At 44.1% G+C, this 12,997-nt stretch overlaps 1 protein-coding gene across 1 annotated transcript in view; it reads left to right on the top strand.

Annotated features, from left to right (window-relative positions):
• LOC112108241 (mitogen-activated protein kinase kinase kinase 15) overlaps positions 1 to 12,997 on the top strand; it is a 140,645-nt gene that overhangs the window by 113,336 nt on the left and 14,312 nt on the right. The window contains exons 18-22 of the mRNA XM_026648303.2: positions 1,779 to 1,936; positions 3,892 to 4,075; positions 7,749 to 7,923; positions 8,704 to 8,878; positions 11,562 to 11,747. Coding sequence (XP_026504088.1) covers positions 1,779 to 1,936; positions 3,892 to 4,075; positions 7,749 to 7,923; positions 8,704 to 8,878; positions 11,562 to 11,747 — 878 coding nt within the window. The remainder of the gene's footprint in view (positions 1 to 1,778; positions 1,937 to 3,891; positions 4,076 to 7,748; positions 7,924 to 8,703; positions 8,879 to 11,561; positions 11,748 to 12,997) is intronic.

The following is a 12,997-nucleotide window of genomic DNA, read 5'->3' as shown; positions in this document are numbered from 1 at the left end:
TAAGTGCCCTGGGTCTTGATAGTAACGGGTCACTGTTCCTAACTCTGGGTCTCTCACATGCACTGTCAGGTGCAGAACCTGTGTCTGACCCTCCTTGGGCAGCAGGACCTTTCAGTTGGCTGCCTAGACCCTAGAACCAGCATCACAGCCCTCCCAAGCACCCAGTTGCTTAGACATGTTTCCCCTGGCTGTGGGAGCTCTGATTTCCTAGTTAATCCCTTTTAGGGACAATGTGGCAGAAAAGCAATGAATACAGGCTTAGCAAAGGAATTTCTTAACCACAGTTACATTTACTCTTAACAAAGCACAACAGAGTTACAGATCCATGGAAAACAACAAATCCCTGGTCTGATCTCGCCCCATCTGAAATCTCTAGTTCTGGTCAGCATCCTTTGGCAAGGCAAGCCCCTACCTCCCCCCCGGCTTTCTTCCTCTCTCCAGCACAGGCTTCTGGCATCTGGTGTTGGATGGCCCCCTTCTTCAGAGAAGCAGCCTCCATAAGGAAAGTCTCCTGTCTTTAGTCAGATGATCAGGCTGAGAAATTGCATGCTCTCCTAGCTAGGTTTCTGTGTATGAAGTCCATTCAAAGTCACAGGTCCTGCTAGTAGAAACCCCATTGCTCCAGCAGGGAAGAGTCATTCAGTGTTAATGGCCCTTGATGGCTCTCTCATTATTAGCCTCTTCAAGGTGCAGGGCCGGCTCCAGGTTTTCTGCTGCCCCAAGCGGCCAAAAAAAAAAAAGCTGCGGCAGCGCAATCGCAGTTCGGTGGCAGCTCAAAGAGGAAGAGAGGGACTCGCCACCGAATTCCCACCAAAAACCCGGACGTGCCGCCCCAAGCACCTGCTTCTTTGGCTGGTGCCTGGAGCCAACCCTGTCAAGGTGTCCCACCCTCTAACATGAGCACACAGCATCTACAAGACATTTCCTTTGTCAAGATTTCATCATCACCTGGATGTCTGAACCCACCATGGAAATTACAATACAGACCAAAGGTCACAGTGAAGGTTACAATCACTGGTATTCTCAAAACAAATGGGAATCCCCCAAAATGTGGAGTTCACAATTTGACCCAGATATTCACCGTTTGTCTCACATTTCTGCCACTTGCCTCCATGAGGTTGTTTCTTTTGCTTTCTCTTACTCCAGCCCTGATATTTCGTTTGTAATCTAGGACACTTTTCCTCTTTCTGCAAGCCTTATCTCTTTTCCAGATCTCATCTCTCCAGCCCTACCTCTTTCCATCTCGCTCCCTCTTCAAAATCTCTCATTCAGCTCCTGATCCTCTCCTGACAGGCCTGACCCTCTCTCCATGGACTAGCTCACTTCATTATTGCTGATGTTCGCCTGCTCTGTGTTCCCACCAGAGGTGGTGAATACAGCAAAAAAGTGTTCCCTCAAAGAAAACCTATCAACTAGTTGGCTGCTCTCTGCAGCCCTTTTTATTCACATATCTTTCCAATTCATCATTTGCAGAAATGGCGGTAGGTTTAGCTTAAATAAGGCAAGGGAGAGCTTTCAGATTGTACAGTAAATATATTTTCTCCCATCTGAAGTCCTTCATGAGGTGGGAAGAACTAAGAGTTTGTATTTTCCCATGTCTTTTCTATACAATCTTATGGCTCAGTGTTGGTGGTGGAGTTTGACTTAGAGGGCTCACCTTTCAGTATGCAAGCCACATTTGAAGTGACAACCTGCAAGGGGTTTAAAGATATGGTGTATCTATTTGATAAGAAAAACAAATATATGACTTGTGTTCTTCCTTTTTTGTCTTGATTCAGGCACTTTGCAGTATATGGCTCCAGAGATTATAGATAAGGGGCCTCGAGGATATGGTGCACCAGCTGATATCTGGTCACTGGGTTGTACTATCATTGAAATGGCAACAGGAAAGCCTCCGTTTCATGAGCTGGGGGAGCCACAAGCAGCAATGTTTAAAGTAAGAATTGTTTTATTTGCTGGACAGTTTGTGAAACATGAAGTAGTACCCTTTAATTAAATTTTCATATAGTTAATATTTACAAGTTAAATATTCTGGGCAATTTAATCTACACTGACATTGTAATTACCTGTTGTTATAGGAGTGGCTCTGCACAGGGTCAAGGTCCAAACTGTGATCTCCTTATGCATGTGAATGATCCCATTTGCTTCAAGATGCATCACTCAGGGAAGTCCTCAGGGAAGTGCTGTGTGCATGGTGCTTTACAAATCAAATAGAGATGGTCCCTCAGACAGGTTAACTGAAGTGCAAAGAGACCAGGTGGCCTGCTGGTCACATAGTGAGTAGTTGCAGGTCACATAGTGAGTAGTTGCAGAGCTTAGAACAACTGTATACCTATGGATTTGCTGTTTGGAATCTTACACTGTACAGGAAATATTAAGTCTGGCTTTTAAAGGCATAGTTTTGGATGCGCATGGAGACATAACTTGAAAGTGGTTAATGCATTGGCATTTTATACCCTGCACTACAGTTCAAATACAGGCTCTACTGTTCAGCATTTTGGCTTCAGCCTGCATTGCGAGTAGACCTTACTGGATCTCACAAAGCTAAATTGCTATTGTAAATGTATAATAGTGCCACAGTGCGTTAATACAGTTATCTAATGTGATTATTCAGACAACTCTTTATTTTAGCAAGCTGCTGCCACTTGTTTAACCACTTAGCTACTATCTGCCTTGTTGCCAGCATAATTTCCAGGCTCCTGCTACTTGTTCTCCAGAGTCTATTTTACATAAATATGTCAAGGCTGAAAAGAATAATTTTTCCAGATTTGTACGGCATGTGCAGAATGAGTGGCACAACTGTCTTAAAGGGTACGGCTACACTGCAAAGAAAACCCCCTGCAGCAACGAGTCTCCGAACTTGGGTCAGCTGCTCCGGTCTCGCGCTGTGGGGCTAAAATAGCAGTGTGGACGTTCAAACTCAGGCTTCAGACCTGGCAAGGGGGCTAAGGCTCAAGCTCAGGGTTCTGCCTTCACTTGAACGTCCGCATTGCTGTCTTTAGCCCTGCTCGAGACTCGCTGCTGTGGGTTGCTTGGTTTGTGTGCATTGTAGACATACCCAAAAATAGTTCTGTAAAATCAGCCCTGGGGATTAAAAATGGGTAGCTCAAGCTGATGCACCAGAGGGCAATATCAAGTTACTATCCAGTGATGTTTTGAAATAAATAAATTTCTGTCCAATCACATTATCCAAGTGTGGGATTACGTTAACCCTTTGAACATTGCATAATTTCCAGTTGGCTACCATTGAAGGGCTAAGAAAGACACGGGTCTCAGCATTGGGTATAATGAGTGCGTCTGGCAGCCAGGGGCTGGGTGTTTGCGCTTGTGCTGAGAGTGAGCACTGGGTAGTTTGGCACCTGCAAAGCAGGACAGGTCTGGGCACCAGACAGAGGGAATGGGCTATGAAGGGACTCAGCATTAGTGCTGCAAGTTGGTTTTGGTGTTTGGGGAGAAGTGTACTGAGTGGGCTCAGCAACTGGGAGGGAGGCGCTGGCTAGCATATGGAATAGAAGGGCTTGGCGGCTAGTAGGGAGAATAGAGTCTGGAGCACTTGTGGTGGGTATGGTCAGACCCAGGGGTTGCACGAGGCTTAGATAGTTGGATATGTCCATTTCTTGACATTTGAGTTGGGCCACTGTAACCAGTTAGGATACACATCTGCAGGGTTAAACATTTGCAGTAGAAATACAGCCAGATCCCCTACTGGCATAAATGGACCCCCGTTGATGTTCCACTGACTTCAATGGACTTCTGCATTGCAGCTGTCAAACCCTCCACTTGCTGTCAATGGAGCTATGCCAGTTTACACCAAGCGAGGAGCTAGCTAGTGGCCCTTTTGCAGTTCTTCGTTTGAGGCCAAATAATTTTCTGTCCGTATTTTACTTACAGGTTGGGATGTTTAAAATTCATCCTGAAATCCCAGAATCACTATCTGCTGAAGCAAAGGCCTTTATTTTGCTCTGCTTTGAACCTGAGCCGAATAAGCGTGTCACAGCATCTGATTTACTCAAAGACCTCTTCTTAAAACAGGTGAACAAGGGCAAGAAAAACAGAATTGCGTTCAAGCCATTAGGTAAGGAATTATCAGCCAAGTACAAGTCAACATCATTAAGTGTTACATAAAAAGATTTGAATCATTAGCCAATTCCTCTCTGTTATTCAGGATGTTGAACATACCAAGAAATCAACTAGAGTTAAACTGTAGAAAGTACCTTGTAGTTTATATTTATATCTTGTTTTGGCTTGTTAAAATCTCCCCACTGGCCAAATGTATAAACCATTTATAATAAAATTAAAAGTTCATTCGGTCAAGATTTTCGCAAGTTACTTAAATTTTTGGGTGCCCACCAAGAGTCACCTCAAAGAGGTCTGATTTTCAGAAGATTGGTGCTCAGCACTTTCTGAAAATCAGGTGTGTCAGGTTGGGAACCCAAATTTTAAGATACCCAAAAGCACTAATCAGTTTTGAAAATCTTGGCCAAGCATCTTGATGTTTTGTGTTCAATTTATACATATTGGACAGGATTTTCAAACATTGGTGCTGTCACTGTGCCTCAGTGGTTCACAGAATACCAGATTCAGGAAAAACTGCTGAGAAATAGGGGCAGACTCACCCCACACTGGTGGTTATTCTATCATTAGATATACCAAGCCAATAACAAAAGTAAACTTTTTGTTATCCAGTGTGGTGGGACAGAAGTCAAAAATGCAGTCTCCATAGGCATTCCAGCCCTTATTTCACCACCCAGACACTAGACTTAATGATGAGTTGTTATTGAAAGCCAATTTCATGAAACAAAGGGGTCTTCTGGTCTCAAGAGATCAGGCACACAGCCAGGTCAATATATAACTTTATATATTTACTCAATAATCATGCTGCTGCCAATCCTTTAGGAACTAAAATCTAAAGGTTTGTTAATAAGAAAAGAAGAAGACGACGACTTAAAATGGTTAATAGATCATATACATAGCCATTGCAAAGTTCTTATACCAGGTTTGTAGCAGTGATGTTATCGACTGCTAGCTTGTAAAGTCTATCTGGTAACTTACAAAAGATTGGAAGGTCCTCATCCATAGTCAATATGCTCCTTTTAGTTGTAAATCCATAGTCTGGAGAATCAGAGCAGGAAAAAGGCAACATGGAAATATTTCAGGGGTCTTTTATATCCTCTGCCATCTGCTTAGAATTTTACTATTCCAAACAAATCTCACAGCACAGTTTGTGGAAAATTACTGGCACAAGATGGAGTCCATGGTCACGTGAGTATGTCCCATGTCCTTACATGGCTTGATGACTCCAAGGGGTAGCTATTGGCCCCATTGAGACAGCGATGTCAGCAGGACGAGCCATCTGGGCAGAATGAGTTTCTTCTATGGCCCATTGTGAGAGTGAAGTGTCCTTAATGGGCAGCCAAGCTTGAAAAGTCCCTTCACAATGTGTTAGCTAGATTGGATGTAAATTACCTTGTGGGCAGTAGCGTAGCTAGCGGGGTTCAGGGGAAGCGGCCGCTTCCCCTGACCCCACATTCCCCAAAAGTGGCGCTCCGGCCGGCCGGCAGAACGGGGCCGCGGGCTGGCCGGCTCCCGGCGCTCCGGCTGGGACTCTGGCCCTGAGAGCATTGCTGGGGATCTCGGTGCCCTGGACAGCACTCTGGATGGGGAAGCGGGGCGGCCCTGCGCATGCGCAGCTCCATATTTCGGCGCATGCGCAGGGCCGCCAAAATGCCACCGAAGGACCGGCGCCTTTTTTCGCCGCCGCTCCTCCTCGGCTGCAACCCTGGCTACGCCACTGCTTGTGGGTGTTACCCCAGGAACAAACACAATGGTGATACCAGTACATAACCAATATTCATGACTTCAGCTACAAAAATGATGCATGTTTCAGAGGCTACGTCTTCACTACCCGCCGATCCGGCGGGTAGCAATCGGTTTATCGGGGATCGACTTACCGCGTCTCGTGAGGACGCGGTAAAATCGATCCCTGATGGCTCTACCGTCGACTCCGGAACTCCACCTCGACAAGAGGCGGTAGCGGAGTCGGCGGCAGCGCGGCAGCGGTCGACTTTCCCGCGTCTTCACCGCCAGGTAAGCCGACCTAAAATACGCAACTTCAGCTACGGTATTCACGTAGCTGAAGTTGCGTATCTTAGGTCGGAAGTCCGCTGTAGTGTAGACCTAGCCAGAGATGTAGCCATGTTAGTCTGTATCAGCAAAAAGAACGAGGAGTACTTGTGGCACCTTAGAGACTAACAAATTTATTTAAATAAATTTAAATATGCTTAAATAAATTTGTTAGTCTCTAAGGTGCCACAAGTACTCCTAAAAATGATACATGCATATAAACAGGATAATCATCTTTAGCAAATCATAACTTTTCCATTGACACCTTACATATTTTGTACAAGTTTTGTTGCAATTGTCTAACAGTGGCAATATTCATGATAAACATGGTCATATTTCAGTCATACAACATCACAAGTGCCCAATGTGGAGTATCAATATTTTGGCACCAATTGGCCTAATTTTCCAGTTACTGCTGTTTTTACTGAAAATCTGGCCACTTTGTTAGCAGGATGAATAGTGAGCCTGAACTTTGTCCTGCTGAAGAGCCCCATTCATATCTGAGTATCGGAGGGGTAGCCATGTTAGTCTGGATCTGTAAAAAGCAACAAAGTGTCCTGTGGCACCTTATAGACTAACAGACGTATTGGAGCATAAGCTTTCGTGGGTGAGTGAATACCCATGAAAGCTTATGCTCCAATACGTCTGTTAGTCTATAAGGTGCCACAGGACTCTTTGTTGCATTCATATCTGAGAAAACTACCCATACAAATATCACAGAATGCAAACTGGAAACGTTCTTTTCTTCCTCAGCTCACCTGTTCTCATCCTCCTACCAACCCCACCCCAAGAAAGGTCTGCAGGTGCCTTCTTCCCACATTAGGAACTGCTTAATGCCAAGCAACCTTTCTTCCTTTCTTTTCGCTGCAAGCGGCGGTTCCTTGTCTGACCAATATTGGGTGGCCCCAGCTCTCCCTCATATGACCACAGGCAACTTCCTGATGTGGCAAGTGGAGGTGGGCCTACCTAGTAAACACAGGACTGTGAAGAGCCACAAGTTGACATGTGTTTTTATTTTGGTGGCAATTTAAACTCCTATTTGAAGATTAACTATGTCCTAATGACTATGCCAGAATTTTACACCCAACCCTCCCTTCCAAAATATCAACAGTTTGCGATGGTGGAGACAAACACTCAGAAACTTGCCTCCCAGCCTAAATATGTACTCCCAGCCTGCAACACCCCTCCTGCATCGTACTCTAGTAAATAGGCCTGTAGGGAAGTAGTGGGCACCCAACTACTCGTTTATTTTGTTCTCGCTTCTGGATGAAATGGGAGGGATTGTAGGAGGCTTCTTGGCTTGTCCTGAAGGAGATAACAGAAGGCAGGGGATGCAAGAGAGGCAGATCGCTAGGAGGCCAATGAGAGCTCAAATCTTGGTCCCATAGTCGTGGCCTTGGAGGGGTAATTGGATGCACCTGGTGTTAGTATGTCATAGGAGGAAAATATTAATTGGCTAAAAATGCTGATTCTTTATATTCACAATGACCAAACCCGCAGAATTACCTCTAAGTACCTTGCCAAATGAGGGCTTTATAGGGTTCAGTGTGTTGGAGTTCCGTGGTTTTAAAAGCACTGCTCTCTCTCACAGTTGTGTGGTTTACGTGTTTGCTGTCTCTTGCTAGATTATAATCGTAGTACGTCCCTCCCACTGCCAGTCTATGGGGAACAGGCTGGCAGTAGCAGCAGTGAACATGGCTCTGTCTCGCCAGATTCAGATGTACAGCATGATATGTTCTTTGAAAAGACAAAGCGATCTGTTTCAGAGAACCCAACGAAGCATCCCATTTCCCACTTAAGGTAAAGCTGTCTGATTGCTTCTGGCGTGGCCGCCACAAAGCTTATGCAGGTTAGAGTCACGTCACATGTTATCCAAGGCAATTTGTGCATGTAATGAATAGATAACCAGATGTGTTCAATAATTAAATCTGTTGCTTAATCAAAATGTCAATTGATTTAAATATTGATTATATTTAACTGATTCATGGAGATTTCCCCCAAACGTCTCCAAGTATTATGCTGGTTTATACCAGCAGTTAAAGCCTGGGACATATGGGGGCTCCATAGTCCATGGGAGTCAGTGGCAGTCTTTCAGGTGATTTCAGCAGGATTTGGTTCAGGCCCTTGAACAGTAATTGCAAGTGTTCCCTCTATTGAAATACACATTAAGAAGCCTGGGAAGAGAATAGTTTCCTGATCAGAGGAGAACATGAAACATGACTCCTTCAGATACATTTGTTGCAACATATGCTCAGAATGAAATTCATCGTTATGCTCATTCTGCTTTATTTTCACTTCTTGTTATTGATTGACGTGGTGCAGCAAACAGGGCCAGACTAAGCTGAAGTAAACTGGTGTAGTTCCATTGACTTCAGGGGAGCTAGATTAATTATACCAGCTGAGGATCTGAACCGTCTTTAACAATGATTCTGAAATGAAAATTGCAGTGACAGTGAAATAAGATGAGATTAGTACTAATTATTATTTATCTATGTAAATATCCCTACCCACTCCCGTCTGTGATTTGTTATTTCTAATGCTTAGTTATGTCTTTTACATCTTCGCTTGTCTCTGATCCAGTGTTCCTGATGAGAATTCTGCCTTAGAGGATCGGAGTGCTTCTTCTTCCCTGGAGGATAGAGATTCTGGTCTCTTTCTGCTAAGGAAGGACAGTGAACGCCGGGCAATTCTCTATAAAATTCTTAAAGAGGAACAAAATAAAGTTGCTTCAAACTTGCAGGAGTGTCTCGCACAGGTAATATTTTAATGCTTCTTTTCGTGTTTAAAAAGGAAAATTAAAAATCCAGTAGTATGTAGCATTTCTCTTTTTCTGACAGATGAGAGAGGGCACTTGTAGATTTTACCATTCACAGCAACTCACTCTTCCACATGCCAGGTTTATACTGTACCGCTTTTCAGTGGTCACTGGCTGGTAGTCGCATCTGATTTTTTAACTTTCTGTTTCTTTATTGTCTTCCTACTGGAAGAGGTTTCTGTAATGGAATGCTAAACTGTATTACAGCATGTGTCACATACCTTACTTGAGTGTGTAACAGCTATACGGCACAGTGCATTTAAGGATCTTCTAGAGTGCACCTCTCTTGTACTCTCTCTGTGATGGAAACTCTGTAGCCAGTCCATATCTGATACAGGACCCTGACCTGCTAGTAGCAGTCTGAAACCTATTATATACAAGGAGTACATGACATGGTGTCAGAAGTGATTTCCATGACAATTACTTTATCCATTTAAACACAAGAGGAACTTAGGCAGGCAGAATGTAATTATCCAAACTGGAAACAGGCCAGGAAACTGGGGGTTATGATATTACTTGTATGAGAAGCTCAAAGGACAGTATACATTGTACTAGGGTGTTGGTTCAGTGTTCAACCAAAGGGAAGAGCACCACCTTCTGAATCATCAGCATATAAACCCCAGCTAACCAAGTGTGTAGGGAAGTACTTGAACAACCAAAGGTAAAAATGCCTTTAGGGACAAAATCTTCCTGAGTAGCCAGGCTGTGTGAGCTGGTGATCTCTGCAGGTGTAGGAGGAAAAGAGTCCGTTCCTTGGGCCACAATCAGTATGTCTGCACTGCAAATACAAACCCGCAGCTGGCCTGTGCCAGCTGCCTTGGGGAAAGGGGCTTGGTCTAAGGGGGATCCCAGAGCTCAGGCTGCAGCCTGAGACCAAACACCTACACCGCAATTAAACAGCCCCTTAGCCCGAACTTGAGTCAGCTGGCATGGGCCAGCCGCAGGTTTTTAATTGCAGTGTAGACATACCCATTGTGAATGGGAAGTCACTGTGTTGTGTGCTCAATGAAGAACAATGGATGTACAGGTAGTTCCACCTTCACCTCCCCCTCCCCACATTCCTGGCTTGCAGAGCAAAAAGCCGGGAGCCAGCCCTAAGTGTGCTGAGTCAAGGAGGGTTCCAAGAGAACTGCAACAGTACGGTTGTGTTTGAGGACTTCCACACCTACAGAGATAGGGGCAGGAATTTCCTTTTAGTGGGGAAAATCTCCAGTAATATGAGAGCTTGTGTGGTTGCATAAGTGTAAATTAATTAGAGCTGGATAAGAAACCAAACCAATTCTGATTTAAAAAAAATTATAGACATTTTTGTGGCTTTTTTTGGTGGTTTTCAAGTTAAATTTTTGCTGAAAACGCTCCGAATATGTTGAAGAGCTCCTAACATAATCAGCAGGTAGGTTCTTTACATACTTATTGTATTCTGTATCAGTGCAATTGATCTGCAAGCAAGAGAACAGAAGTAAAATTGTCATAATCAGATAGATATGAAAATGTTTGTTTGTTTGTCTCTTGTGCGTTTTTGTCTTGTATAAACCTCTCCCACCCAAATATGATGGTGAATTAATTGGTTTAAAGTTCTCCTTTCTATTGGATCCTGAAAGTGTATGGCATCTTTGAAAACTACCATCTTCATTTCACTGGTCAATGCAGCTCTTCTTATTCATCTACATTTTCTCTGATACAAAACAATCTAAATTCTATTAGAGAAGCACAGAGTGAGTCCAGGTAAAATGCTGAGTGGTGTCATGCCAGTGCACTGCATCCTTTCTAAAAAGGCCCCTTCTACAGTACTAAACATAGTTGATGTGAGAACAGTGGCTTGGTCAGACATGTTGAGCCAAGTCCAGCCCTAATGTAAGCAGGTGGAACTCTTTTGCACTGTGGCTGAATTTAGCTCATTATCTGTATCCTGCCTTAACAGCCAACTTAATCATGCAGTACAATATTGACTGCATGTATAGCAGAAAGCTGCTGTTGCAGTGAATTGGTAGAACTACATAAGAAGCCTATTGGAATGGAAACAAAGCAAAAATATATTTTAGGGTTTAAAATAATCAGTGCCAGGGACTGCTTCTGACACAGTGATTTTCATGCTATGAGTTTCGACAAATTCTTTCTGTATTTAACAAACTTACTAGGTCTTTAATTTGTCACAAAAAGTCACTAACTGTAAATTCTACACTAGTTACACATCTACTAACGTGATAAACTGAGAGAACCCATATTGTGACTGGACTTTCATGTGTTTGTCATTCTCTCTATTTACATATAGAGAAACAAATATAAAGGGCACTGACTAAACAATTATGTATCCACTCTCTTCATTTCAAGGACAGTCATTACAACCCTTGGTTTTGTTTTCACAAAGTAAATATTAAGTTACAGTAAATATAATTCTTAAGGTGCGACAAGGGCAGAGAATACAATACAAGTTTAGTAGGACTTGCAGATGGGTGATTAAATTTCCGTCACTTTTGTGTAGTTGTGTGAGAAACAGCAGCAGCAAATATAAACTGTAACCCTGTAACGTTAGCATTGCTAAACCATTAGGTTCTTAGGTACAGGGGATTTATTGTTTCCTTGTGTGAGTCTTGACATCGTGCACTGAATACCTTTTCTCCAGAATTCTGAAGAACTGCAACTTTCAGTCACCCACATCAAGCAGATAATTGGGATTTTAAGGGACTTCATACACTCTCCCGAACACAGAGTGATGGCATCCACTATATCCAAGCTGAAAGTGGATTTGGACTTTGACAGCACTTCCATCAATCAGATTCACCTGGTGCTGTTTGGATTTCAGGATGCAGTAAGTCCTCCATTTGTCTAAAAGCAGAAGGGAGTGGCATTCCACTCTGATAAACCAAATCCCTGTACGCCTCTTCCTATTCCCAGGGCCTTCCTGGCTGAACCCCTGCTACTTCCCTCTGCTTTCCCTGCTCCCCATCCCTGCTCATTCCCTTCCGCACAGCCATTCACTCCTATAGCTCCTCTTGGCCCTTCTGCATGATGTGTCAGGAACTGGTGGGATATGTTGGGTAAATGAGAGAGGTGAGTGGGATGTGGCGAGTGGGAGGTGAGAAGAGATGTGTGCTCGATGCTATTGAGGGTCAGGGGAAAAGGTCTGTTTGGAGAAGACCTGGGTAGTGGGGAACACAGCTGTATTGACAAGCTAGGGGGACGGGGGAGCCCAGTGCTTCTGCGCTGAGCCATCAATGCTAAATGGTCTCTCTTGATGCAGCAGTCATTGCTACCTGGCATACTGAGCACTATGCAGAGCTCTAGATGCATGGAAGTCTCAGTGCAGAAACACATGGGCTCCCCAAGCACTACTGCCTGGTGCATGAGTGAGCCAAGGCCATTGGTGCTTGAAGGGCTCCCCCAACACTATGTCTTGGCACCGTGTGGGTGATCCCAGGATCCTTGCACACAAGCCTCATCCCAGCAGGCCCCTGATACATCACTAGTGACCCCCACTAGGGCCTTACTCATCCCAGCTCTCTGTTTGCTGCCCCATCCTCACTTATACAGCAGAACCCTGTTTATCCCATCTAATTGGGACTGGATTGGATAATCAGAGATTCGGATAATCCAGAGAATGGGAAAGTTCGAGGCTGCAGCGCCATCTGGTGGCTGCAGGAGAGATCAGCTGCTTCTGGACCTGTGTGCGTTGGTTATTCGGTTAACTCAGAGAGCTGGATAATGGGAGGTCAGATAAATGGGGCTCTGCTGAACTCCAGTATCTCCCTAGAGTCCCATCTCTTTTGTTGTCTTGTCCCATGATAATCATATCAGGCCATGTAGTTCAGGAATGAATTTGGCAACTGTGACAGGGGCTTTTGTAAGGGCTTGATCCAAGATGTCAAATCCTAAGAGCATCACTTTCCCTACGATCTCTCCTGCCCCAGAGGCCACTCCCATACATCCTACTGCCCCTCGCTGTCCTGTTTTTGTGTGTGTGTTTTTTTTTTTTTTTTTGTACTTTTTTTATTGGTTTTTTTTTTTTTTTTTCTTTTTTATACAAAATATCAAAAGGTTTATATTTTTGCTAGTTTGGGG

Source organism: Terrapene carolina, unplaced genomic scaffold, assembly GCF_002925995.2.
Source record: "Terrapene carolina triunguis isolate 2854851 unplaced genomic scaffold, T_m_triunguis-2.0 Scaffold22, whole genome shotgun sequence".
Lineage (NCBI taxonomy): Eukaryota > Metazoa > Chordata > Testudines > Emydidae > Terrapene > Terrapene triunguis.
This window is presented reverse-complemented; position numbering and strand designations above follow the sequence as displayed.